Genomic DNA, 25,610 nt, shown 5'->3' with positions numbered 1-25,610 from the left:
ACTATATCAACAAAATAAAAGGTAAAAATCATGATCATCTTAGTAGATTAAAAAAAAGCATTTACCAAGTTTCAATATCTGTTCATAAAACCTCTCAGCAAAGTGGATTTAGAGGGAATATGCTTCAACATAATAAGAGCCATAATGTAAAGCCCACAGTTAACATCATACTCAATGTGGAAAAATTGAGAACTTGTTCTTAAGATCAGGAACAAGACAAGGATGTCTACTCTTACCACTTGTACTCAACATAGTACTGGAAGTCCTAGCCACAGCAAACTGACAATAAAAAGAAATGAGGCAACCATATGGTAAGGAAGAAGTTAAATTGTTACTATTTGCAGATCTATATACAAAAAAACCTAAAAACTCCACCAAAAAACTACTAGAACTGATAAATGAATTCAGGAAAGTAATGCAAAATTAATACCCAGAAATCAAGTTGTGGTTCTATACATTAATAATGAAGTACCAGAAAAAGAGATTAGGAAAACAACCTCATTTACAATTGTACGAAAATAATAACATACCTAGAAATAACTTGACCAAATGGTTGAGAGATCTGTACTCTGAAAACTGTAAAACACTGATGAAAGAAATTGAAAATGACACAAAGGAAAGATATTCCATGCTTACGGATTGGGAGAACACCTATTTTTTAAAATGTCCATAGTACCCGAAGTAATCTACAGAGTCAATGCAATCCCTATATAATACCAACAGTATTTTTTCACAAAACTAGAACTGATAATCATAAAACTTGTATGGAACTACAAAAGACCCCAAATAGCCAAGTCAATCTTGAAAAAGAACAAAACTGGAGCTAACACACTCCAGATTTCAAAATATACTACAAAGCTGTAGTAATCAAAACAGTACGGTACTGGCTCAAAAATAGACATGAGGATCAACAGAATAGAATAGAGAGCCCAGAAATAAACCATTACTTATATGGTTAATCTATGACAAAGGAGACAAGAATATACAATGAGGAAAAGACAGACTCTTCAATAAATGGTTCTGAGAAAACTGGACAGCTACATTCAAAACAATGAATGGACCACTTTTTAAGACCACAAACAAAAACAAACTTGAAATGGATTAAAGACCTAAATATGAGACCTGAAAGCATAAAAATCCCAGAAGAAAGCATAAAAATCCCAGAAGAAAACATAGGTAGCAATTTCTCTGACATCTGTCACAGCAACATTTTTCTAGATACGTTATCCCAGGCAAGAGAAACAAAAGCAAAAATAAACTGTTGGGACTACATCAGAATAAAAAGCATTTTCATGGTGAAGGAAACTATAAACAAAACAAAAAAGCAACCTATTGAATGGGAGAAGGTATTTGCAAATGATATGTCTGATAAGGGTTAATATCCAAAATAGGTAAAGAATTCAACACCAAAAAAATCTGATTAAAAAAATGGGCAAAAGACCTAAAGACTCACTTTTCCAAAGAAGAAATACAGATGGCCAACAGACACATGATAAAATGCTCAATATCACTCATCATCAGGGAAACAAAACCACAATGAGATATTAATTTACACCTGTCAGAATGGCTAGAATAAAAAGGAAAAGAAATAACAAGTGTTGGCAAGGACATAGAGAGAAAAGAACGCTTGCACACTGTCAGTGGAAAATAAAACTGGTTCAACTACTGTGGAAAACAGTTTTGAGTTTCCTCAAAATATTAAAAATAGAAATACCATATGATCCAATAATTCTACCACTGGGTATTTACCCAATGAAAATAAAAGCACTAATTTGAAAGGATACACCCACCCCTATGTTTTTTGCAACATTATTTATAATAGCCAAGATATGGAATCCACCTAAGGGTCCACTGATACATGGATGGATAAGGAATATGTGGTTTGTACACACCCACACCTAACCCTGCAGGAATATTATGCAGCCATGAAAAAGGATGAGATCTTGCCATTTGTGACAACATGGATGGACCTAGAGGGTTTATGCTAAGTGAAATTAGACTGAGAAGCACAAATACCATATGATCTCATTCATATGTGGAATATAAGAAACAAAACAAATGAATAAACAAAAAGCAGAATTAAACTAATAAATATGGAAAAAAGATGAGTGGTTGTCAGAGGGAAGGGAGTGCAGGGATGAGAAAAATGGGTGAAGGAGAGTGGGAGATACAAGCTTCCAGTTATGGAATGAAATAGGTCATAGGAATAAGAGGCACAGCATAGGGCATATAGTCAATAATATTACAATAACATTGAATAGCCACAAATAGTGACAAATAGGTGAACATAGTATCAGGTAGGTATTACATAAACTGAATCTCTGTGTTGTACATCTGAAACCAATGTAACATCGTGTGTTAACTATACTGAGATAAAATGTGACATGAGAATGACCAATCGGGTACATCCTCCATGACATATCAATATTCTCATTTTTTTTATTTCAATATAGGAGGGTCCCAGAAAGCTCCTTTTGCTGCTGGCTTGTGTAGTACAAAGATGTTTACTTGAGCTCACCATCCCACCAAGACAGTATCCAGTGAGGAAGAAATAAACTTTTAAATGAAATCTGGGTGCTGCTATGAAGATGGAAGGAACCCAGGATGGCCAAAATGCCCACTAGTCGTCCCCCATTCCTGTCATCATAATGATAATCTTTCTTGTAACAGCACTATGGAGTATGAAAGTGCTTTCATCTACCTATCAGTATCATTAGATCCTTGCAAGGACCAAGGAGTGTAGGTGAGCAAGAGGGGGATGATTCCCTCTTTTACAGGCATAAAAGCTTGGAGGCTTGTCATTTGGGCAGCATTAATTTATTAAATCTTACACAGTGATGCTGGGGGTACAAACTTTGGTTGGGTAGGTTGTATGGTTAGTAGGTAGTGGAGCAGGATAAATAAATAAGTAAATAATAAATAAATATTTTAAAATGTAAGAAAAAATAATGTTTGGCATTCTATATAAGAAATTAAGGGGAAAAACCCTAAAGATAAAACAGTATGAGGATAAAAATTATAAAGGGCAGAAAATAATGAAAATTTCTTTCACTTTTTCTATAAATTTAGCTTACACTTAATATCAAAACCCAATGAGGATACTAGAGGAAGGGGAGGTTTGGGACAATTTTGGTTTTGAACATGGTGTATATATCAGTTAGGATTTAATAAGGGACTTTGAACCACAAGAGTGAGATGGAGTAAGGGATGTATTATAAAGATTAGATTTTACACAATAATGAGAACTAGAGGAGAATACTGGGAAAGGTTGTTGCTTCAAAATCTGGTGGTGAATCTGAAATTGATATATGTCAGCAGGACTGGGAGCTGAGAAGAAAAGCTGGATGTGAAATCTGAAGTGTGTCTTCTGTTGCCAGCATAAAACTGGATTTTTTTTTTCTCATCTGATAATCGCTTCATTTTGTTTGTGTTATTCAGTTTCATTGCATTTAATGTAATTATTGAAATGATGGGATTTACATCTACAAGTTTGATTTCTATTTGTCCTAAGTGTTTGTTGTTGTTGTTACTTTTTCTACTACTTTCTTGTGAAATAGATATTTTCTAGCATGCTATTCTTTTTTTTTTAAATTTCTTTAACGTTTATTCATTTTTTGAGAGAGACAGAGCGCAAGTGGGAGATGGGCAGAGAGAGAGAGGGTGGGGTGGGGGAGACATGGAATCCGAAGCAGGATCCAGGCTCAGAGCTGTCAGCACAGAGCCTGATGCGGGGCTGGAACTCATGATCTGTGAGATCACGACCTGAGCCAAAGTCAGATGTTCAACGAACTGAGCCACCCAGGTGCCCCTCTAGCATGCTGTTCTAATTTCTTTGTTGGTTTTCAATTTTAATTTTTTGAGTTATCCCTACTTTCCTCTGCATAAGTAGGTCTTGCCTTTCTATAACTGATTTTGTATACTCCAGACAGAGAAGCTTCTAAACTACAAATCTTGACATAATACTCCTTTTACTTTTTTTATTATTTAAAAAAATTTTTTTAAATATTTATTCGTTTTTGAGAGACAGAGAGAGACAGAATGCAGGCAGGTGAGGGGCAGAGAGAAAGGGAGACACAGAATCCGAAGCAGGATCCAGGCTCTGAGCTGTCAGCACAGAGCCCAATGTGGGCTCAAACCCACAAACCATGGGATCATGACCTGAGCTGAGGTCAGATGCTTCACCGATTGAGCCACCCAGGTGCCTCATAATATTCCTTTTAATAATTAAATGCTTTCCCCCACCAAATGGCTTTTTACTGTTCCTAAAGGAAGTTTGACACTATGTAATATTTCCTATCTAGATAAATCCCACATACTTTAGATTTCAGTCATATTGTATTCTTTTGTTTCTTCAGTTTTACATTTTCACCAAATGTTTACCTCTTGACACAGATACTGGTGCTTTTTCTTTTTTCCTGATTTAAAAATATCCCCATCTAGAAACATGAACATCCACTAACCTGGATAACTTTGATTCATCTATTATGTGTTAGCCAATACCTTCTATAAATTTTTTATATAAGCTTAAAGCCTTCCATAATTTACTCATACCACTCCCTAACTCTCTATGGTAATTTTACTTGCCAATTTTACTTTATTTGTCAAGGTATCTGCTTTCTATCTTAGGATATATATTTTGTGAATTTGGGAACTATTTGATCATGTACTCCAAATGCATTCTTACCTCCTAGTTTAGTAACTGGGAAATAATTAGTGTTCAACAACTATTGAGTGAATGAATGCAGTAATATGTTGTTAAGAAATGACTTCATATTAACCAGGCATTTGATTTGATAGCTTATAATAAAACTACAAAATAAGCTATATAATATGAAGACATTATAACTACTGTTGAAATCAGAAGTGATTTTTAAACTTATTTCGATTTAAAAAATTTATACAAAAGATGAGGAAATGCTCACATGTTGCTCCTATGCATTTATTACCCAGATTCAATAGTTACCAACACATGTATAATCATGTTTTTCCCTATTCATATAAGTAAAATTGCTAAGTACAAGAGTCAATTGTATATATAATTTTCTAGCCATTGATAAATGTATTGCTATAACAATTGCTACATTTTGCATTACCATTTGCAATACATAAGTCCCTCATAGCCTATAAGACAGTACATTATGAAATTTTGAATTTTTACTAATATGATATGTTGGAGAATGTATTTCAGTATAGTTCTGTCTTCAAAAGAGGAGCTCTTGAAATAAAAACAAATAATGTATTTACCAGTGAAACCAGAAATACAGCTCTTGGAAGGTAATACTACTAACAGGACAAGTATTTGTCAAAGTAAAAAGGGAACCATAGAAGTTATCATTGAAGATTAGAAAAATGGCCATAAGTTCATATGTTGAGGAGATCAATTAAAGAATGCTATGTAAAAGCAGAAGACACATTCATCCAGATGAATTTGTTTATTTCCTAACAAAGAATAAATTGCCAAACTTGCTTAATAAGAGAAAGAAAACTGAAATCAACAATAACTATAATAACATACATTGAAAAAGAGACTTCTGGGGAAGATGGTGGAGTAGGAGGAGCTTAGGTTCACCTCATCCCACTGATTTCAGAGTAAATAAGCCAGAAAACAATGCAAAGACCAGTAGAACCAATTCTCCACAGCTAAATGTAGAGAAGAGGCCACATCAAAGAGGATAAGAATGGCAGAGAGTCAAATTGACCCCTGGAGCTGTCTGTGGGAAGGAAGGACACCATGGGCACAGGAGGGGAGGGGAGCAGACCCCACACCAGGCACCCCAAGCATAGGAAATCTGCACTGGGAAGATGAATCCTCATAACATATGGCTATGAAAACCAGAGGGGCCTAACCTTGCAAGTTCTTTTTTTTTTTTTTTTTAATGTTTTTTTTTTTTTTTTTTTAATGTTTATTTATTTTTGAGACAGAGAGAGACAGAGCATGAACGGGGGAGGGTCAGAGAGAGGGAGACACAGAATCCGAAACAGGCTCCAGGCTCTGAGCTGTCAGCACAGAGCCCGACGCGGGGCTTGAACTCACTGACCGCAAGATCATGACCTGAGCCAAAGTCGGCCGCTCAACCGACTGAGCCACCCAGGCGCCCCAAACCTTGCGAGTTCTTACACTCAGTGTGGCTTAACACTTAAGACTTTAAAAATCAGTGGGTTCAGCTCTGACAGGAAATTGAGCCCCCATCCTTAAAGAGACAGCACAACATTCAGCCCCACTGAGATACAGCAAAGCAGCAGCAGTTTGAAAAACTGGGGTATAGGGACACCTGGGTGGTTCAGTCGGTTAAGCTTCTGACTCTTGGTTTTAGCTCAGGTCATGATCTCATGGTTTCATAAGTTTGAGCCCCACATCAGGCTCTGTGCTGACAGTGCAGAGCCTGCTTGGGATTCTATCTCTCCCCTCTCCCTCTCCCCACACTGCTGTCTCTTTCGGAAGGAAGGAAGGAAGGAAGGAAGGAAGGAAGGAAGGAAGGAAGGAAGGAAGGAAGGAAGGAAGGGAGGGAGGGAGGGAGGGAGGGAGGGAGGGAGGGAGGGAAAGGAAAGGAAAGGAAAGGAAAGGAAGGAAGGAAGGAAGGAAGGAAGAGAGGGAGGCAAAAATGGGGTATATGGGGGGGACTTGTTTACTAATCTGAGAGTGTGTGCTGGAGGCGCAGGAATCTTTGGAGATGTTTCCAAGAACAAAAGAAGTGGCAAGTATCATCTCCTTCCAGCCTATATACACAACACCTTTGGAGAGCAGTGCAGTGCAAATACTCTCCACCTAGCTTGCTAACAGCACTCTCCACCCCTGTGCTCTTTTGCAGACCCACCCCCTGGTGCCCAGTCACAGCTGAAGTTCGCCAGAGTGGCAGAAGGTCCCTTCCAGAGCACCAATACAGATCTTGTTGTCACTGAGTGTCCCACCACACGGTGGTTTCATGCAGACTTGCCCACTACAACAGACCCTTGACAAAAATCCATCCAAAACAGTGCCACAAGCCTGGCGATATGCAAACAGCATTCACAGGGGCCAGCAACACCCCAAGGTGATACTTGCCCCAAGAGAGAGTTAAAACCACACCTACCAGCTCAGTAGTGGCCTGGGGGCTGATATCTGGTCTGACTATAGGCCCCACCCACCAACAAAACTTCTCAATGAAAGCTTCTCAACAGACAACACAGGTAAGTACCCCGAAGTTCAGTGCTATTGCATTTCTGGCAAACACCTGGTCAGACTCAACTCAAGCCCAAGGTGGCCCCCGACTGGCCGACTAACAACAAAGGGACCAAACCTTTCCCGCAACAAGCAAAGGGAACAACTGCAGATGACTGGACTGAAGGCAAGCATGGCTCAGCCACAGCAGTAAGGCACATGAAACACACACGAGATACCCATGAAGTGCCAGGTTCTGGTCAACAGAGAACATTGTACTGCAGGGCACCAGAGAACCTCTTTTTCATAAAGCCACTGTCTTCAAGAGCTAGAGATGTAGCTAACTTTCCTAACACATAGAAGCAGATACAGAGAGGTGGACAAAATGAGGAGACAGAGGAATATGTTTCAAATGAAAGAGCAGGACAAAAATCACAGCAAGGGAGTTAAATGAAATGGAGAGAAGTAATATGCCTGATAGAGAATTTAAAGTAATGGCCATAAAGATATTCACTGGACTTGAGAAAAGAGTGGAGAACCTTAGTGAGACCCTCAACAAAGAGATAAAAAAACATAAATAAGAAATCAGAGATGAAGAACTCAATAAATGAAGTCAGAAATACACTAGAGGGGATCAATAAGCAGAAGAATGGATCAGCAAGCTGGAGGAAAGAGTTATAGACAGTGATCAAGTTAACCAGGAGAGAGAAAAAAAAATAAAAAAGGAAAATAGATTAAGGGAACTCAGCAACACCATCGAGCATAAAAACATTCAAGTTATAGGGGAAGGAAAAGAGAAAATGGGGCAGAAAAGTTATTTGAAGAAATAATTCCTTAAAACTTCCCTAATTTGGGGAAGAAAATAGATATCAGATCCAGGAGGCCCAGAGAGCCCCCAACAATATCAACCCAAGGAGGTCCACATCAAGATATACAGTAATTAAAATGGCAATAAGTAGTGATAAAGAGAGAATGTGAAGGCGGCAAGAGAAAAGAAAATGGTTACATACAAGGAAAAACCTATAAGGCTATAAACTGATTTTTCAGCAGAAATTTTTCAGGCCAGAAGGTAGTGACGTGATATATTCAAAGTGTTGAAAGAAAAAAAAAAATCTATGATCAAGAATATTCTATCCAGCAAGACTGTCTTTCAGAATGGAAGGAGAGATAAAGGGAAAAGATAAAAATGCTAAAGGAATTCATCACCACTAAATTAGTCTCACAAGAAATGTTTAAGAGGACTCTTTGAGTGGAAAGAAAAGATTATAAGCAGGAATAAAAATAAGAAGCACAAAAGCAGTAAAATTAAGTATATCTATAAAAACTATTCAAGGGATTCACAATATAAAAGGATGTAAAGTATGACACCATATGCCTAAAACATGCAGGGAGAGGAGTAAAAATTTAGTGCTTTTAGAATGGGCTCAAACTTAAGTGACCATCAACTTAATACAGACGGCTAAGCATAAGATGTTATATATAAACCTAATGGCAACCACAAAGCAAAAACCAGTAATATATATGCAAAAATGAAGAGAAAGGAATCCAAGTATATCATTAAAGAGACCAAACAAATTATGAAAGAGAGCAAGAGAAGAAAAGAACAGAGAACTCTTAAATTACTTTGTATATAAATGGATTTTGTATGTAAATGGACTAAATACTCCAACTGAAAGACACAGAGTGACAGAATGGATAAAGAACCAAGACCCATATATATTCTTCCTACAAGAGACTAATTTCAGACCTAAAGACATACAGATTGAATGTGAAGAGATGGGAAAGCGTTTATCATGCATATGGAAGTGAAAAGGACGCAGGGGTAGCAATATTTATATCAGAAAAAATAGACTTTAAGACAAAGACTGTAACAAAAGACAAAGGAGGACAGTGCATAATCATAAAAAGAACAATTTAACAAGAAGATATAACAATTGTAAACAGTTATGTGCCCAAAATAGGAGTAACCAAATACATACAGCAGCTAATAACAAACATAAAGAAAGTAATCAATAGTAATACAATTATAAAGGGGACTTTCTAAACAGATAATCAACAAGGAAACAGTGGCTTTGAATGACACATTGGATCAGAATGATTTTACATTCAGAACATTCCATCCTTAAAGAGCAGAGTACACATTCTTTTCATGTGCACATGGAACATTCTCCAGAATAGATCAAGTTAGGCCACAAAACAAAGCTTAATGAATTTAAGAAGACTGAAGTCATACCATGCATCCTTTTGAATCACAATACTTGGAAACTAGAAATCAACACAAGAAAAAATCTGGAAAGGTCACAAATACATGGATGTTAAATAACATACTACCAAACAATGAACAAGTCAACCAAGAAATCAAAAAGGAAATGAAAAAAAATACAAGGAAACAAATGAAAATCAAAACACAATGGTAAAAGTCTTTGGGATACAGCAAAAGCTGTTCTAAGAGGAAAGTTTATAGCAAACAGCTCGAAAAAGAACAACAAAACCCCAAAACACTGGAAGTGAGGAAATAATAAAGATTAGAGAAGAAATAAATTAAAAAAAAATTTTAAAAACAATAGAACAGATCAATGAAACCAGGAGTAGGTTATTTGATAACATCAACAAAATTGATAAACCTTTATCCAGACTCATTGAGGGGTGGGGAGGACTCAATCAAAATCAGAAATAAGAGATGAGCAGCGACTCACCAAACAGAAATACAAAGGATTACAGGGATTGTTAATGAAAAATTTTATGCCAACAAATGGGACAACCTAGAAGAAATGAAAAAATTCCTAGAAACATATAACCGAATGAATCAGGAAGAAACAGAAAATTTGAACTGACTGGTTATCTAATGAAACTGAATCAGTAATCAAAAAACTGCCAACATACAAATGACCAGGACCAGATGGATTCACAGGTGATTTCTACCAAACATTTGGAGAAGAGTTACTATCTATTCTTCTCAAACTATTCCAAAAAGCAGAAGGAAAGCTTCCAAATTCATTGTAGAGCACCAGCATTACCCTGATACCAATCTAGATAAAGACACTACAAGAAAACTACAGGCCAATATCTTTGATGAACATAGATGCAAAAATCCTCAACAAAATATTAGCAAACAACCAACAATATATCAAAAAAAAATCATTCACTGCAATCAATGGGGATTTATTCCTGTGATGTAAGGGTGGTTTGCAAATCAAGCAATGTGATACATTACATCAATAAGAGAAAGAATAAAAACCAAATGATCATTTCAATAGATTCAGAAAAAGCATTGGACAAATTACAACATCCATTCATGATAAAAGCCCTCAACAAAGTAGGTTTAGAGGGAACATACCTCAACATAATAAAGGCCATAATGAAAACCCACAGCTAATATCATACTCAATAATTAAATGCTATGCACTTTTCCTCTAAGGTCAGGAACAAGACAAGGATGTACACTCTCACCACTTTTATTCAACATAATACTAGAAGTTCAAGCTACAACAATCAGACAAGAAAAAGAAATAAGAGACATCATTATAGTAATAAAGAAGTAAACTTTCACTATTTGCACATGACATGATATTATACATATAAAACCCAGAAAGCTACTACAACTGTTAAATAAATTCAGTAAAGTCACAGGATACAAAATCAATATACAGAAGTCTGTTGCATTTCTATACACTTAAAATGAAGTAGCAGAAAGAGAAATTAAAATCACAATCCCATTTACAATGGCATCAAAAAGAATGAAATACATATGAATAAATTTAACCAAGGAGATGAAAGACCTGTTCTCTGACAACTACAAAATACTGATAAAAGAAATTGAAGATGAAACCAATGGAAAGCTATTCCATACTCATGGAGTGGGAGAACAAATATTGTTTATACACTGATACTACCCAAAGCAATCTACAGATTTAATTCAATCCCTATCAAATTACCAACAGCATTTTTCAAAAAATTAGAACAATCCAAAAATGTGTATGAAACCACCGAAGATCCTGAATACCAAGAGCAATCTTGAAAAAGAACAAAACTGGAGGTATCATAATCCTGTATTTCAAGATATACTACAAAGCTGCAATAATCAAAATGCTATGGTACTGGCACAAAAATAGACACATAGATCAATGGAACATAATAGAGAACCCATAAATAAACTCACAATTATATGGTCAATTAATCTATGACAAAGGAAGCAAGAATATGCAATGGGAAAATGATTGTCTCCTTGGCAAATCGTGGTGGGAAACTGGACACCTAGGTGCAAAAAAATGAAACTGGACCACTTTCTCACACCATACACAAAAACAAACTCAAAATAGATTAAAGACCTAAATATGAGACCGGAAATCATAACGGTCCTAGAAGAGAGCACAGAGAGTAATTTCTCCTACTGGGTGTAACAGCAGTATCCTAGATATGACTTCAGAGGCAAGGGAAATTAAAATGAAAATAAACTATTGGGTCTATATCAAAATAAAAAGTTTCTTTAGAGCAAAGGAAGCAACCAACAAAACTGAAAGACAAGCTGCTGAGTGGGAGAAGTTATTTGCAAATGACATATCTGAAAAAGGGTTAGTTTCCAAAATATATAAAGAGCTTCTTAAACTCAATACCCAAGAAATCAAATAATACAATTAAAAATGGGCAGAAGACATGAATAGACATTTCTCCAAGGAAAATGATCAGCTGGCTAACAGACATAAGAAAACATGCTCAACATCACTAATTATCAGGAGAATGCACATCAAAACCACAATGAGATACCACCTCACACCTGTCAGAATGCCTACAATAAAAAACACAAGAAACAACAGTGTTGGCAAGGATGTAGAGAAAAAGAAACATCTCATGCCACTGTTGGTAGGAATACATATCAGTGCAGCCACTGTGGAAAATAGTATGAAAGTTTCTCAAAAATTAAAAATAGAATTACCACACAATCCAGTAATTTCACTACTGGGTATTACCCAAGGATTTTGAAAACACCAATTCAAACAAGTAAAAGTTTCCCTCTGTACATAGCTTTTGTTGTTTATATAATACAAAAAGCATTAATGCTAAGTACCATGATTACATGCAATACATAAATATGAACTATCTGTACACATCTGAAGATCTGAGAACTAAAGCACATAGAATTGAAAACTAAACAGAATGCTTTAAGTAAAAACTAGGACTGCACACTGCAATAAATCAGAAGTCCCTCATGTGCTATAACTTTATAGCTAAAGTTAAGCATTACAACACTAACGTAACCACATTCACTTATATATAAATTCACAAGTTTCATACATCACAAAACCTTCCATTAACACAGACGTGATATTATCAGACAAGCATCAGTATAATGCCTCTTCTGCATTTTGCATATTGCTATGCAGTACACCCAAGTACACTAGAGTCCTATACCCAAGTACAATTAAAATGTTAAAGAATCTCTCTGCAAGTGGTGCTGGATACTACTAAGAAGTGTACTGCAGCCATATTGGTTATGATTTTCAATGCAGATGGATACAGTTACATTAAGAGCTGAAGTACTTTAAAAGCTTAAAATATTCTTTCTTGAACCAAAATATTCAAAAAAAGGTACACATGAAAATTAACTTTTCAGACACCTTTGCAACTTAAAATTCAGATGCATGTTATTCAGTAGAGCCCCTACATGTAAAAATAAAATGTAGTTTTAATTTCTTCTTGTAAACAGATTAATCCTAGTGCAGTCCTGTGCTACACAACAATTTGAGCAAAAAGAGTAATGCAGACATCTTCTGGGGCAGGCCAGCACAATAAGCTTCAAAGAAAGCTCAAGACCCTGCTGGTTTGATGGTTATATTCATGATAACCAGTTGCCATGCTTACCTTTCACAGAATGTCCTATTTTACAGCTTCTAGAAGACCAATTAGTCAGGCTTACATATGGCACCAAATAACAGTTTCATAGAAAGATCTGATCCTCTTTCTCGTTTTCCTCCTACTTCCAGAGAACATGTTGTGGAAATTAATAGGGTGAACTTTAACTATGGTAGAAGTAGAATGCCAGTCCTTTTCTGGCGTACCATTGAAAAAAAATACAGGCATATAACGCGAGCTAAAGATTATACCTTGATTACATTCGCAGATACTGCAAACATGAAGAGATTTCATGTATTATGTTTAGCATGTGGAAACTAAATTTTGTCCCTGTTATCTGTGTATTTCAATTTGTTGTGAAGATTTTCATCCAACTTTTTTCAGGGACATATACGTTTTGTAGGGCTGTATCTATTCAATTCTGCTTCTAACAAATACTCAAATATCCTAAAATACCAATAAGATAGACAAGGAAAAATCTGGACAACGTCAAATGAAAATAGCCATGCATCTGCTCTTTAATGTTTTCCTATGATATATTAAAATAAAAACATTTCAGTCTCTGAGGAAAAAAATAAAAAAGTTAATCTACAAGGTCACAAGACAAACTCAAGTTTATGTACAGTGTCTTCCAATCCTTCAAAGAACAGTAAGACTAGGGTATAAAAAGACTTTTCTGAGTACTCCAACTTATTTTATGAACCTATCGTTGTCTCAATACCAAAACTGGATGTGGTAGCACAAATAACTCCAAAATACTACAGGCCAATGTCACTTGTAAAACTATATGCAATAATCCTACATAAAAATTAGCATATCAAACACAGGCTATGATATTCTCATATAACACATCATAATTAAGTAGAATTTATGCTAAGAATACAAATATATCCACACTGGATACTCTATTAATGGTGTTTAACAGAAAGATTAAAAGAGGAATTCATTATACATCCCCATTGTGGGCGATTAGATATTCTCTGAGTTTTCTATTTTTCCCACCAAGGTGGGGAATATCACTAAAAATTCAATTCTTGATGAAGTATTTCAGAAATCCCTACATGTCAAAATTTCCCTAAAACCATCAGAACATAGTGCATGTAATTGGTAATAAGAAAGACACAGGGGAAACGCCTGTGTTGTTGTTGAGAGAAAGCTAAAAGTGGTTTGGTTCTCGGACTTATGCCATTTTCCCTGTTCAACAAGCTAGTGAATATCTAATGACAAAAACATTCACCATGGGACACATCTATCCTCCCATAGTCCCAGTTCAATCCCCAGTCTAGAATGAAACAGAGAAATGATAAAAGGGAAAAGGGTGAAACAGAGAGCTGAGAGGAAGTCTGCCTAAGTCAATATTTATTATAGTTATGATAGCTCAGCTCAAAAATATGTACACATTTCATACAGCTCTCTTATAAGAGAATTTGATTCGAAACTAGCCAACACTTATCTCAACATCCTTAAAAATCTTCAGATATTAAATCAGGTATGTTTTCTTTATTTTATATCAACAATTTTCTTGATCCATTTGCTTGGGATTTTCTCTTTGGAAAATGTTAATATGACCTTTAACTACAGAGAAAAACTTAGAGTAATGGCTTATAATATGTGGACTTACAGTTTTGTGAAAATTTCTTCGCCCTGACGGCAAAATATTTACATCCATGTTAGTGTGGTACAGAAAATTTCACTTGGGTATAATGGAAAATGGTTTAAGGATCAAGTTCTGTAACATTTGAGCTGATAGTTTTGGTTCTAAGTTTTTTTTTCTTCCAAAAATGGAGTAAAGGAGACTCTACAAAAACATACTAACATCACTTTATATTTATCCTAGTTCATCCCGGCCCAGTCCAGCACCTAGACAAAATTGGCATTCAGTAGAAGGATGCAGTGTCACTCTCTGTGAAGATTTCTGACATTTTTCTTCTCTTGTCTCCCATATCTATTTCTCATTCACTTTCACTAAAATAAAGTTGTCATTTCATAGGTGACTAATAAATTTAAAAAATATGGTAAAGAAGAGTTTTACTCCCAATCTTTTCTTAAACCCATACTTTATCCTTTTGAATATGAATTCCCTTCCCCACAAGAGAATGCTCCAGGGAAGATGCCCCTTCTCCTCCAAGTGATAATTATTGATCTAAATATTCTTTGGAATGGTTCCATTTTAGTTATGTTGTCACAGCATTCATTGTTCATTCACTTGACTGTTTTTTTTTTTTTCATGCTTCTTTGGGGGGGAATCTCTGTAAAGTTCAATATAGCAACAACCCAGTTAGCAAATATTACCAGGGAATAAGGTTTTCCAGGTGAATAAATTTTAAGCTAGAATTTATCCCTTTAAGCAAAAAGCATTAACCATTTTAGAAAACAAAATATATATCACCCTCCTACCTTTGTAACTAGAAAGTGCTGTTATCACAAAGTGCATTTATGGTACATTTAGAAATATTTAATAGGGTTTTGCATCAACTTCTTAAACTAATTTCTCATTTTCCAATCTTGATAATTCCACTTGTCTATTCTTAAACCATACTCTTTAGGTTTCATTAGAGATTCTACTATCAATGACTGTGAAAAGAACTTTGAAGAACTGGAATGAGTTCCTGGATTTTTTACTTGCTAGTTGTGTAATATTGAGCATATTAGTTAACCTTTCTGAGTCTTAATTTCCTTATATGAAAACTAAGGACAACAACTTCCTCCTCACCAGATTGTTGTGAAAAGTTTGATGCTCATGTACTGCATGTAAAAACAATTTCAAGTTAAATAGTTTTTCCCACTGACATCACTTTTTTTACCACAGTTTTTTTTTTACAGAGATTGACACTTATCACTTCTAATTATAACACAAAAATTGAAAAGTGAGAGTCTTCTTTCTTAAAAATATATAAAAAAAATTGCCTTCCTTTCAGTTAAAATATTCTTGTGTTTCTAAACACAAATTTAAAAAAAATCAATCTCAAATCCTTTTCTGTCTCTTTGGAAATGTTTTCTCCATTCTTTCAAAGAAGTTGCAGACAGAACAGAGGCAGAATTGATTATTTTATAATCTATCAGCAAGTTATTATCTCAATTGTGTATTATCTTATTTATTTCTTATTGTTAATTATCTCAATTTTTGCCTAATGAGAAAGTATGGTGTTGTTGAATATTTTTCAAAGAATGTACCTTATTTTAGTAAGTTAGAGAAATCCTAATCGAAGCCTACAAATTCTCTATCTTGGATATAATTACTTCCTTTGGAAGTTTTCTGCATGTTATAACATGCAGAACTATAGTTTTATAGTTATAGTTATAGTTATAGTTATAGTTGTTATAGTTATAGTTATAAGAACTATAACATGTTATAGTTGGCCTTCAAGTGGTCTACTTTTCAACTACCTTAACTAAATCAGATCTTTGCATTTCATTGCTATAATTACCTTATATATCAATATTCTGTTCTGATGTATTTGCCATCTCTGTTTACTTATTTTCATATAATACAATGTTAGCTTCAAGGAAGTTGACTTCAAAACAGCTATCACAACTTCAGAGAAAATATGTATTAAACACTTTTAATGGTGTAGTTGTTGAGATTAAGTAGTAGACAAAGGACAGAGGCAAAGGAGAACCATATTAAAAGCCACAGTGAAAAAGATAAGTAAATGCAAACGTGGTCTCTTGAGAATTCTCTAAGACTCGAAGCTGCTTATTGGTAATCCCAAGTGGATAATGAACAGAAGCAGGGCAAGGAAGGTGGTACTAGGAAGGAAGGTGGTTTTGTAATACTGATCTGTTATTTGCTTAGCATCAGATTTAACCCACAAATATATGAAATGGAGTTGTTGATTTACTACCTTTGCACCTCATAGCTTTCCTTCATTAGTAAGGACAACTGACAGAAGAAATATCTGTCAAAATTACAGATAAACTATTTCCTAATAGGACTAGCTCTAAATCATTTTAATGTTGAGACAAACCCTTCAGTATTGTGGCCTATTTTTCTTGCTGTTGATAATAATCTATTAATGTTTCTCTCTGTAGGTACTTCTCTTGTAGCCTGAGACCATGGATCAAGGAAATTATTCTAGGGTGGCTGAGTTTGTGTTGCTGGGACTCTGTAGTTCATGGAAGCTCCAGTATTTCTTCTTTGTGTTGTTTAACTTCTTGTACATTGCCATTGTACTTGGCAACCTCCTCATTGTCCTCACTGTGATTTCTGAACCTGCCCTGCACACACCCATGTACATCATGCTTGGTAACCTTTCTGTTCTTGATGTATTTCTAGCCACTTATGCAACCCCCAAGATGATTCATGACTTCCTTTATGAACCTAAGACTATCTCCTTTGAGGGCTGCATGGCCCAGATATTCTTGCTCCATGTCTTTGCTGGTGGTGAGATGGTGCTTCTTGTAGCCATGGCTTAAGACAGGTATGTAGCCATATGCAAACCTCTCCATTATACAACCATCATGAACTTGTACAAGTGTACAGGCCTGGTGGTAGGCTCTTGGGTCATTGGGATCATGCACTCCCTGAGCCAGTTAGCTTTCACTATAAACTTGCCTTTCTGTGGCCCAAACATAGTGGACAGTTATTACTGTGACCTTACCTTGGTCATTAAACTTGCTTGCACAGATACTTATGTCCCTGAACTGTTGATGCTTTTGGACAGTGGTCTCATGGGGGTGACTTCATTCTTACTCTTGCTGATCTCTTACACAGTCATCCTAATCACTGTACAACATCATTCCTCAGTGGGCAGGGCCAAGGCCCGCAGTATTCTGACTGCCCACGTCACCGTAGTGACCCTCTTTTTCGGGCCCTGTATCTTCATCTATGCCTGGCCTTTCAGCAATTTCCCAGTGGATAAAGTCCTTTCTGTGTTCTCTACGGTCTTCACACCTATATTGAACCCCATTATCTACACATTGAGAAACAAAGAGGTGAAATCAGCAATGCACAAGCTGAAGACCCGGTATGTGAGTTACAGGCTGCTTTCCCACCTGTCTCTCACAAGACTGGATTTGCTGAATTGAGCAGACAAGAAACTTGAGAAAACATTGACTTATTTTTCTCTTCTTGTTACTGTTGTTTTAAAAGTTACCTTATTTGTTTGAAATGATAAATGTTATGTATGTTCTTTGTTATATAGTTATAGTAAAGAAATCTCACATGATTATGCAGTTGCTAATCTAATAAATTGCTTATATATGCTACCTAAAATCAGTGACAGGATGTTTCACAAATTATTATGTAATTTAAATTTTATGAAATTAATTTCATAAAAATTTCAGTGGATATCCATATTGGATAAACAAAACGATGTTGTTTCTTTTTAAAAATGTTTACTTGTTAGAGAGAGAGAGAGAGAGAGAGAGAGAGGGAGAGAGAGAGAGAGAGAGAGGGAGAGGGAGAGAGAGGGAGAGAGAGGGAGAGAGAGGGAGAGAGAGGGAGAGAGAGGGAGAGAGGGAGAGGGAGGCAGAAAATCCCAGGCAGGCTCCGCACTGTCAGCATGGGGCCTGATGTGGAGCTTGAAATTACGAACAGTGAGATCATGACCTGAGCTGAAATCAAGAGTTGGATGCTTAACTGACTGAGCTACCCAGGTGCCCCAAAAATGCTGTTTCTTTTATTGTCTAAAATATTTCAAGTAATCTCTAATTTAGTTCCAGTAGTAAAAACAATCCTAATTGTATTCCTGTTTTCACACATTTAACATAAAAAAGTTTGTGCAATCCATCAAAAAAATCCATTTAGCATTAAAAAATAACTTCACAAAAATTCAAGGTAATACTCTTTTTTAATATTTAGTTATTTTGAGAGAGAGAGAGTGAGTGAGCAGGGGAGGGGCAGAGAGAGAGAGAGAGAGAGAGAGAGAGAGAGAGAGAGAGAGACACAGAGACTCAAGCAGCTCTACACTGCCAGTGCCAAGCCTGACACAGGGCTCAAACTCATGAACCATGAGATCATGACCTGAGCCAAGATTGAGAGCAGGATACTCTTAGCAATCTACACATTCAATGCAATTCTAGTCAAAACTGCACCAGCATTCTTCTCGAAGATAGAACAAGCAATCCTAAAATTTGTATGGACCCACAAAAGGCCCCGAATAGCCAAAGTAATATTGAAGAAGACCACCAAAGCGGGAGGTATCACAATCCCAGACTTTAGCCTCTACTACAAAGCTGTAATCATCAAGACGGCATGGTATTGGCACAAAAACAGACACATAGACCAATGGAATAGAATAGAGAACCCAGAAATGGACCCACAAACGTATGGCCAACTAATCTTTGACAAAGCAGGAAAGAATATCCAATGGAAAAAAGATAGTCCCTTTAACAAATGGTGCTTTAACAGACAGCAACATGCAGAAGAATGAAACTAGACCACTTATGCCATTCACAAAAATAAACTCAAAATGGATAAAATACCTAAATGTGAGACAGGAAACCATCAAAACCCTAGAGGAGAAAGCAGGAAAAAACCTCTCTGACCTCAGCTGCAGCAATTTCTTACTTGACACAGCTCCAAAGTCAAGGGAATTAAAAGCAAAAAATGAACTATTGGGACCTCATGAAGATAAAAAGCCTCTGCACAGCAACAGAAACAATCAACAAAACTAAAAGGCAACCAATGGAAAGGGAAAAGATATTTGCAAATGACATTTCGAACAAAGGGGTGGTATCCAAAGTCTATAAAGAACTCACCAAACTCCATACCTGAAAAACAAATAACCCAGTGAAGAAATGGGCAGAAGACATGAATAGACACTTCTCTAAAGAAAAAATCCAGATGGCCAGCAGGCACATGAAAAGATGCTCAACGTCACTCCTCATCAGGGAAATACAAATCAAAACCACACTGAGATACCACATCATGCCAGTCAGAGTGACTAAAATGAACAAATCAGGAGACTATATATGCTGAAGAGGATGTGGAGAAATGGGAGCCCTCTTGCACTGTTGGTGGGAATGCAAACTGGTGCAGCCACTCTGGAAAACAGTGTGGAGGTTCCTCAAAAAATTAAAAATAGATCTACCCTATGACCCAGCAATAACACTGCTAGGAATTTACCCAAGGGATACAGGAGTACTGATGCATAGGGGCACTTGTACCCCAACGTTTATAGCAGCACTCTCAACAATAGCCAAATTATGGAAAGAGCCTAAATGTCCATCAACTGATGAATGGATAAAGAAATTGTGGTTTATATACACAATGGAGTACTACGTGGCAATGAGAAAGAATGAAATATGGCCCTTTGTAGCAATGTGGATGGAAGTGGAGAGTATTATGCTAAACGAAATAAGTCAGGCAGAGAAAGACAGATACCATATGTTTTCACTCATATGTGGATCCTGAGAAACTTAACAGAAGACCAGTGGGGAGGGGAAGGGGGGAAAAGTTAAAGAGAGGGAAGGAGGCAAAACATAAGAGACTCTTAAATACTGAGAACAAACAGGGTTGATGGAGGGGGGAGAGGGGAAAGTCGGTGATGGGCATTGAGGAGGGCACCTGTTGGGATGAGCACTGGGTGTTGTATGAAACCAATTTGACAATAAATTTTATATATAATTTATATATATATATAAATATAAATATATATATATATAAAACAATATATTTTATATATGAATTTTTATATACTCTTTTATAAAAGAGTAGGATACTTAACTGGCTGAGACACCCAGGTGCCCCTCAAGGTAATACTTTTAAAATTCACCTTCATCTTTTCTGCCCCTCATACAGAACTTAAGAGTCTTCACACACATTTTTGTACAGCTTTATAAAATCACTTGATGTTGGTCTGGTACCATTTATTCTTCTTACCATTTTATTTGTAAAATTGTGTTGACATCAAAATATGGGAGCACATGAAGCTTTAGACATCTGACAATAAGACCATGTGAAAACAGAAGGAGACTCCCATCATACATGCTCTGTATCAGGTATTTTTGGGGCACACCAGTCTAAAGGGAAGGCAGGAAATGCAAATGTAGTTACTTTGGAGATCACTAAACATTATGAACTGGAAACATATTTTGTTGCCCCCCGTGTCATGTACCACCCCAACTTCCTCCAAGATGGTCTCACTCTAGAATGGTAGCCTCAACTGATAAAAAAAAAAAAAATACAGTCTAACATTTACTCTGGGGAGGTATACTACTCATGCTATGCAATCACGGGGACTGTGAGTGTAACCTGTCCCAAGAACTTCATCGTGGGACACTGTCACTGTCATCTTAGATTTTTAGGTTGTACCGTACTGTTGCTTCTTTCTTGGTATTATCATTATAATCAAAGATTACCCAGACAGCAATGACTGCTACAGATATGCCACATGCAGTATCTTTTTGTCATACTGTGAAAACTGTATTAACTCTATAACTCCATAGTAAGGAATAAGTTATTGGAGTTGCCTTGTGTTCTTCCTTTTTAAAATTTTGTATTTAAAACATTTTTTTATTATTTATTTTTTGAGAGATAGAGCATGAGCAGGGGAGGGGCAAAGAGAGAGGGGAACACAGAATCCAAAGCAGGCTCCAGGCTCTGAGCTGTCAGCACAGAGTCCAACACGGGGCTTGAACTCACAAACTGTGAGATAATGAGCTGAGCCAGAGTCAGATCCTTAACTGACTGAGCCACCCAGGCAACCCCTGTGTTCTTCCTTAAAATCACATATTATCCTTGGTTCTTCTTGAGGCTTTATGCCACTTATTCTGCTCATTTCACAATACAAGGGTTTCTTTTGTAAACACCCAAATCAGGATCATCCACACCACTGCATGCTTCAAGTAAAGTAGCAGGAAACAACATGCATTATAAACTGAGCCCTTCTGTTCAAAAAGTACAGGGCAGACTATGAGATTATTCTATGAATCTCTGGAAAATTGTTAAAGTTTGCCATGAACCCATCACAGGAACTTAAATCAGATGCACTGAACATATATTCCAATGAATGTGTATTCCTCTGGTTTTGGAAAAACCTTAAATCCTGGACTAGGATGCTGGGCATGACATTTTGGAACTCTGTCATTTAGAGTATGAAGTATAGCTCACATTGTGAATAAGAAAAGTATAGTTGAGCTGATCAGGAGCAGATGGGAGTTTACCAGCACAGATGGAGGTGGCCAAGGGGATAAAGGCAGCAGGAACACTGAGCCAGGTCCCCACCCAGGCTACACAGCCAGGTAACAGCAACAGAGACAGGTGACAACTGGCCTAAAACACCTCATTTCTGCAGCAACACTTGAGTCAACTGTGGTCACTCAGGTTTTATATTGTTAAGTATACTGGTGTATTCCATACCTTATATCATAAACATTTTCTCAGATATTTAAAAGTCCTAATGTATCTGAAAAGGGATTAATATCCAAAATATATAAAGAACTTATACAACTCAGCATCAAAGATCCCCCAAACAATCTGAAAAATGGGCAGAGGTCCTGAATAGGCATTTTTCCAAAGAAGATATACAGATGACCAATAGATACATGAAAAGATGCTTGATATCACTAATCTTCAGGCAAATGCAAATCAAAACCACAGTGAGAAATCATCTTACATCTGTAAGAATGGCAGGCATCAAAAGGAAAGAAATAAAAAGTGTTGGTGAGGATGTGGAAAAAAAGGAACCCTGGTGCACTGTTGGTGGGAATGTAAGTTAATATACTGTGAAAAACAGTATTAAGGTTCCTCAAAAACATAAAAAATAGAAATACTATATGATCCAATAATTCTGCTACTAGCTATTCACCTAAAGAAAACAAAACCACTAATTTGAAAAAAATATGTGCACCCCTATGTTAAATGCAGCATTATTTAAAATAGTCAAGATAAGGAAGCAACCAAAGTGCTCATTGATAGATGAATAGATAAAGAAGATACGGTATATACACAATGGAATATTATTCAGCCATAAAAAGATGAGATTTTTGCCATTTGTGACAACACGGAGAGACCTAGAGAGTATGATATTAATAAGTGAAAGATGAACAACATACAATTTCACTTCTATGTGGAATATAAAAAACAAATGAATAAGGAAACAAAGTGTATGATCAGACCTATAAATACAAAAACAATCTGATGGTTGCCATAGGGAAAAGATGGAGGCATGAGCAAAATGGGTAAGGGGAAGTGAGAGATAAAGGCTTGCCGTTATAGAACAGATAAGTCACAGGAATAAAAGGTACAGCATAGGGAATACAGTCAATGATATTGAAATAGTGTTGCATGGTAAAAATGGTAGTTACACTTGTGGTGAGCATAGCATAACCTCAGAGTTGTTACAAAATTGTAATGGGATTCCTAATTTAAATAACTTTCTGCTGTTGTATTTTGAGGTCCCCCTATTGTTTTGTTACCACACCAACACTCCAATAAACATATTTTACATAAATAAATAAGTAAATTAATTAATTTTGGAAACAAATTGTCAATATATCTCATATACTTCGCACAATATCATAGTGTGGCTCAGTTTGGATTGCATAATTATTTGAAACTATTCGTGAATTTTGTTTATATAATATTCAGTTTCTCCACTCTGGAATATGGCAATCTAGTTATTGAGGTCTGATTTTCTTTTACAGAAAAGTATTTAATTTTCTATACATGTACTTCTGCAATATAATGTCCTCTTTTACTAAATTATTTATTCATTCAATTATGATAAGTAAACTAAAGGAGATGAGAAAATAAGAATTTAACCATAATGGAAAAAAAACAATTGTTCATTATTGTATTTTACATCTATTAATTTGAAAGTGTATTCAATGGATTCTGTGTATCAAACACAGGTTAGGATCATGACTTATATTGCAAATGCCCAAAGGAGCACTCAGAATTATATTTTCCTCATCAACTTTTTCCAAGAGATGTAAGATTTTAATTCAAATTATACATGTTAAATACCTACTTATTACTTTAGGTCACTGACAATGATAAATTTTAAATTAATTAAAATTCCCATATAGAAGAACCAGTCTTAGAGTAGCTTCCCAGAATAAATTTTAAAATTTATAATCATTGATTAGGTCATTACATATTTGGGCAGGTGTTTAAGATTTTCTTTTGTCTTTCTTTAGGCTAACATAATTTGATAGTTCCTTCATATACATGATTTTTTTCAGCATCTCCATAACTTTCATTGTCTTCTGCATTTGTTACAAAACAAAAACAACCCAGATGATTTTTTTAATTCATCGTTTTCTTTCATGGGCTTCAAGGTTTCAACTATTTTTTTCCCTCACTTTTATGTAATCAATTTTGCTTTCCTTCTTGAACTTTTTCACCATTTACAGTTAATTTTTTAAATAAAAAGAAACAGCAAAAAAGAAAAACCTTTTGTTATCAATTCTTCTCTAGCTCTTGATCCACTTCTCAACTTTGTCCTTGTCCATAAACAAAATATTTATGGGGAAACCTCTGAAGACTTGTTCATGCTACCTCCAATAGTTCTCTTCTTTTTCTCTCTTGCGCCCACTTCAGGAAGGCTTTTAGCTCCATATTCCACTAAAACTGCTTCTTTCAAGGTTACTAGTGACTTCTCTATTGCTATATCCAGAGATCAATTCCCAATCCTCATCCTACTTGATCTATCACAGTTGTACAATATTTGATACAGCTGCTCACACTCTCCCTGTTGAAACACTCTTCATTTGGCCTTTAGAACACTGGCTTCCTTTATATATTTTTGGAGGTGCTTTCTGAACCTCTTTTGGATCCCTCCTCCTTTCTCTGACCTCTTAGATTACCCCAGAGCTCATTCCTTGAGAGTCTTTACCATGAGTCTTTCTCCACCGTTGATCTCATTTAACCGCAAGGCTTTAAAAACTATATGGTGATGAGACATAGCTTTATATTTTTAACTGGACCTCTCCTTCAATTTCCAGACTTCATTATCCATCCTCACTTGGATATCCTCTGTCCCAGATTTAACAAGTCTAAAACTGGACTCCCCAAAAACCCTCAAATACCTGTTCCTTCAGGTAAACGGAGAAATCAATTTCAGTTAATGGAATCTTCATCTTTCCAACTGATCAGTCCAAGGGCTTTGGAATTATCCTCCATACTGTCTCTTACATCTCTTGTTATAGATCAGCAAATTCTACTGAATCTATTTTCAAAGTATTCTCAGAATCTGACCACTTCTCACAACCTCTAACCTTTACTGCTACCACCGGATCCAAATCATCATCATTTGCTTAGATTATTACAAGTACTTACTCCTAGTAAATTTCTATGTTTCCACACTTCTCAGTCTACTCTAATATGGTAGTTAAAGTAATCCTAATAAGATCTGTCATATTGTTTCACTTCTCTGCTCAGAACCTTCCAAAGGTTTCATCTGTTTCATGCATATTGAAACTATAGTTGTTACAGTGACCGGTAAGCCCCAATATGTCTGGTTCTTCTAATTTGACTCAAACATTTCTCATCTTTGTTCACCCTGCTTTAGTCAACCTGTTATTGTTAATGTTTCTAGAAAATTCCAGGCACCTACCTCAGGCTCTTTGCATTTGATATCCCTCCTGGAAGAAATGCTCTTCCTTTTGATATCTGCATGTCTTACTTCTTCACTTCCTTCAGGTCTTTTCTTAAACGAATCCTTTCAGTGAAGTC

General features: G+C 36.0%; 1 protein-coding gene across 1 annotated transcript; it reads left to right on the top strand.

Annotated features, from left to right (window-relative positions):
- Positions 1-17,041: 17,041 nt before the first annotated feature.
- On the top strand, positions 17,042-25,511 carry LOC102954483 (olfactory receptor 4K15-like). Its single transcript, XM_007091419.2, is given in 3 exon segments — positions 17,042-17,963; positions 25,317-25,328; positions 25,447-25,511. Coding segments are annotated over 3 exon segments (996 nt in total). The 5' UTR covers positions 17,042-17,044.
- The last annotated feature ends 99 nt before the right edge of the window (positions 25,512-25,610 follow it).

This window comes from Panthera tigris, chromosome B3 (genome assembly GCF_018350195.1).
Source record: "Panthera tigris isolate Pti1 chromosome B3, P.tigris_Pti1_mat1.1, whole genome shotgun sequence".
NCBI classification, from domain to species: domain Eukaryota; kingdom Metazoa; phylum Chordata; class Mammalia; order Carnivora; family Felidae; genus Panthera; species Panthera tigris.
The sequence above is the reverse complement of the archived record's forward strand: the minus strand, read 5'-3'. Positions and strand labels throughout refer to the sequence as shown.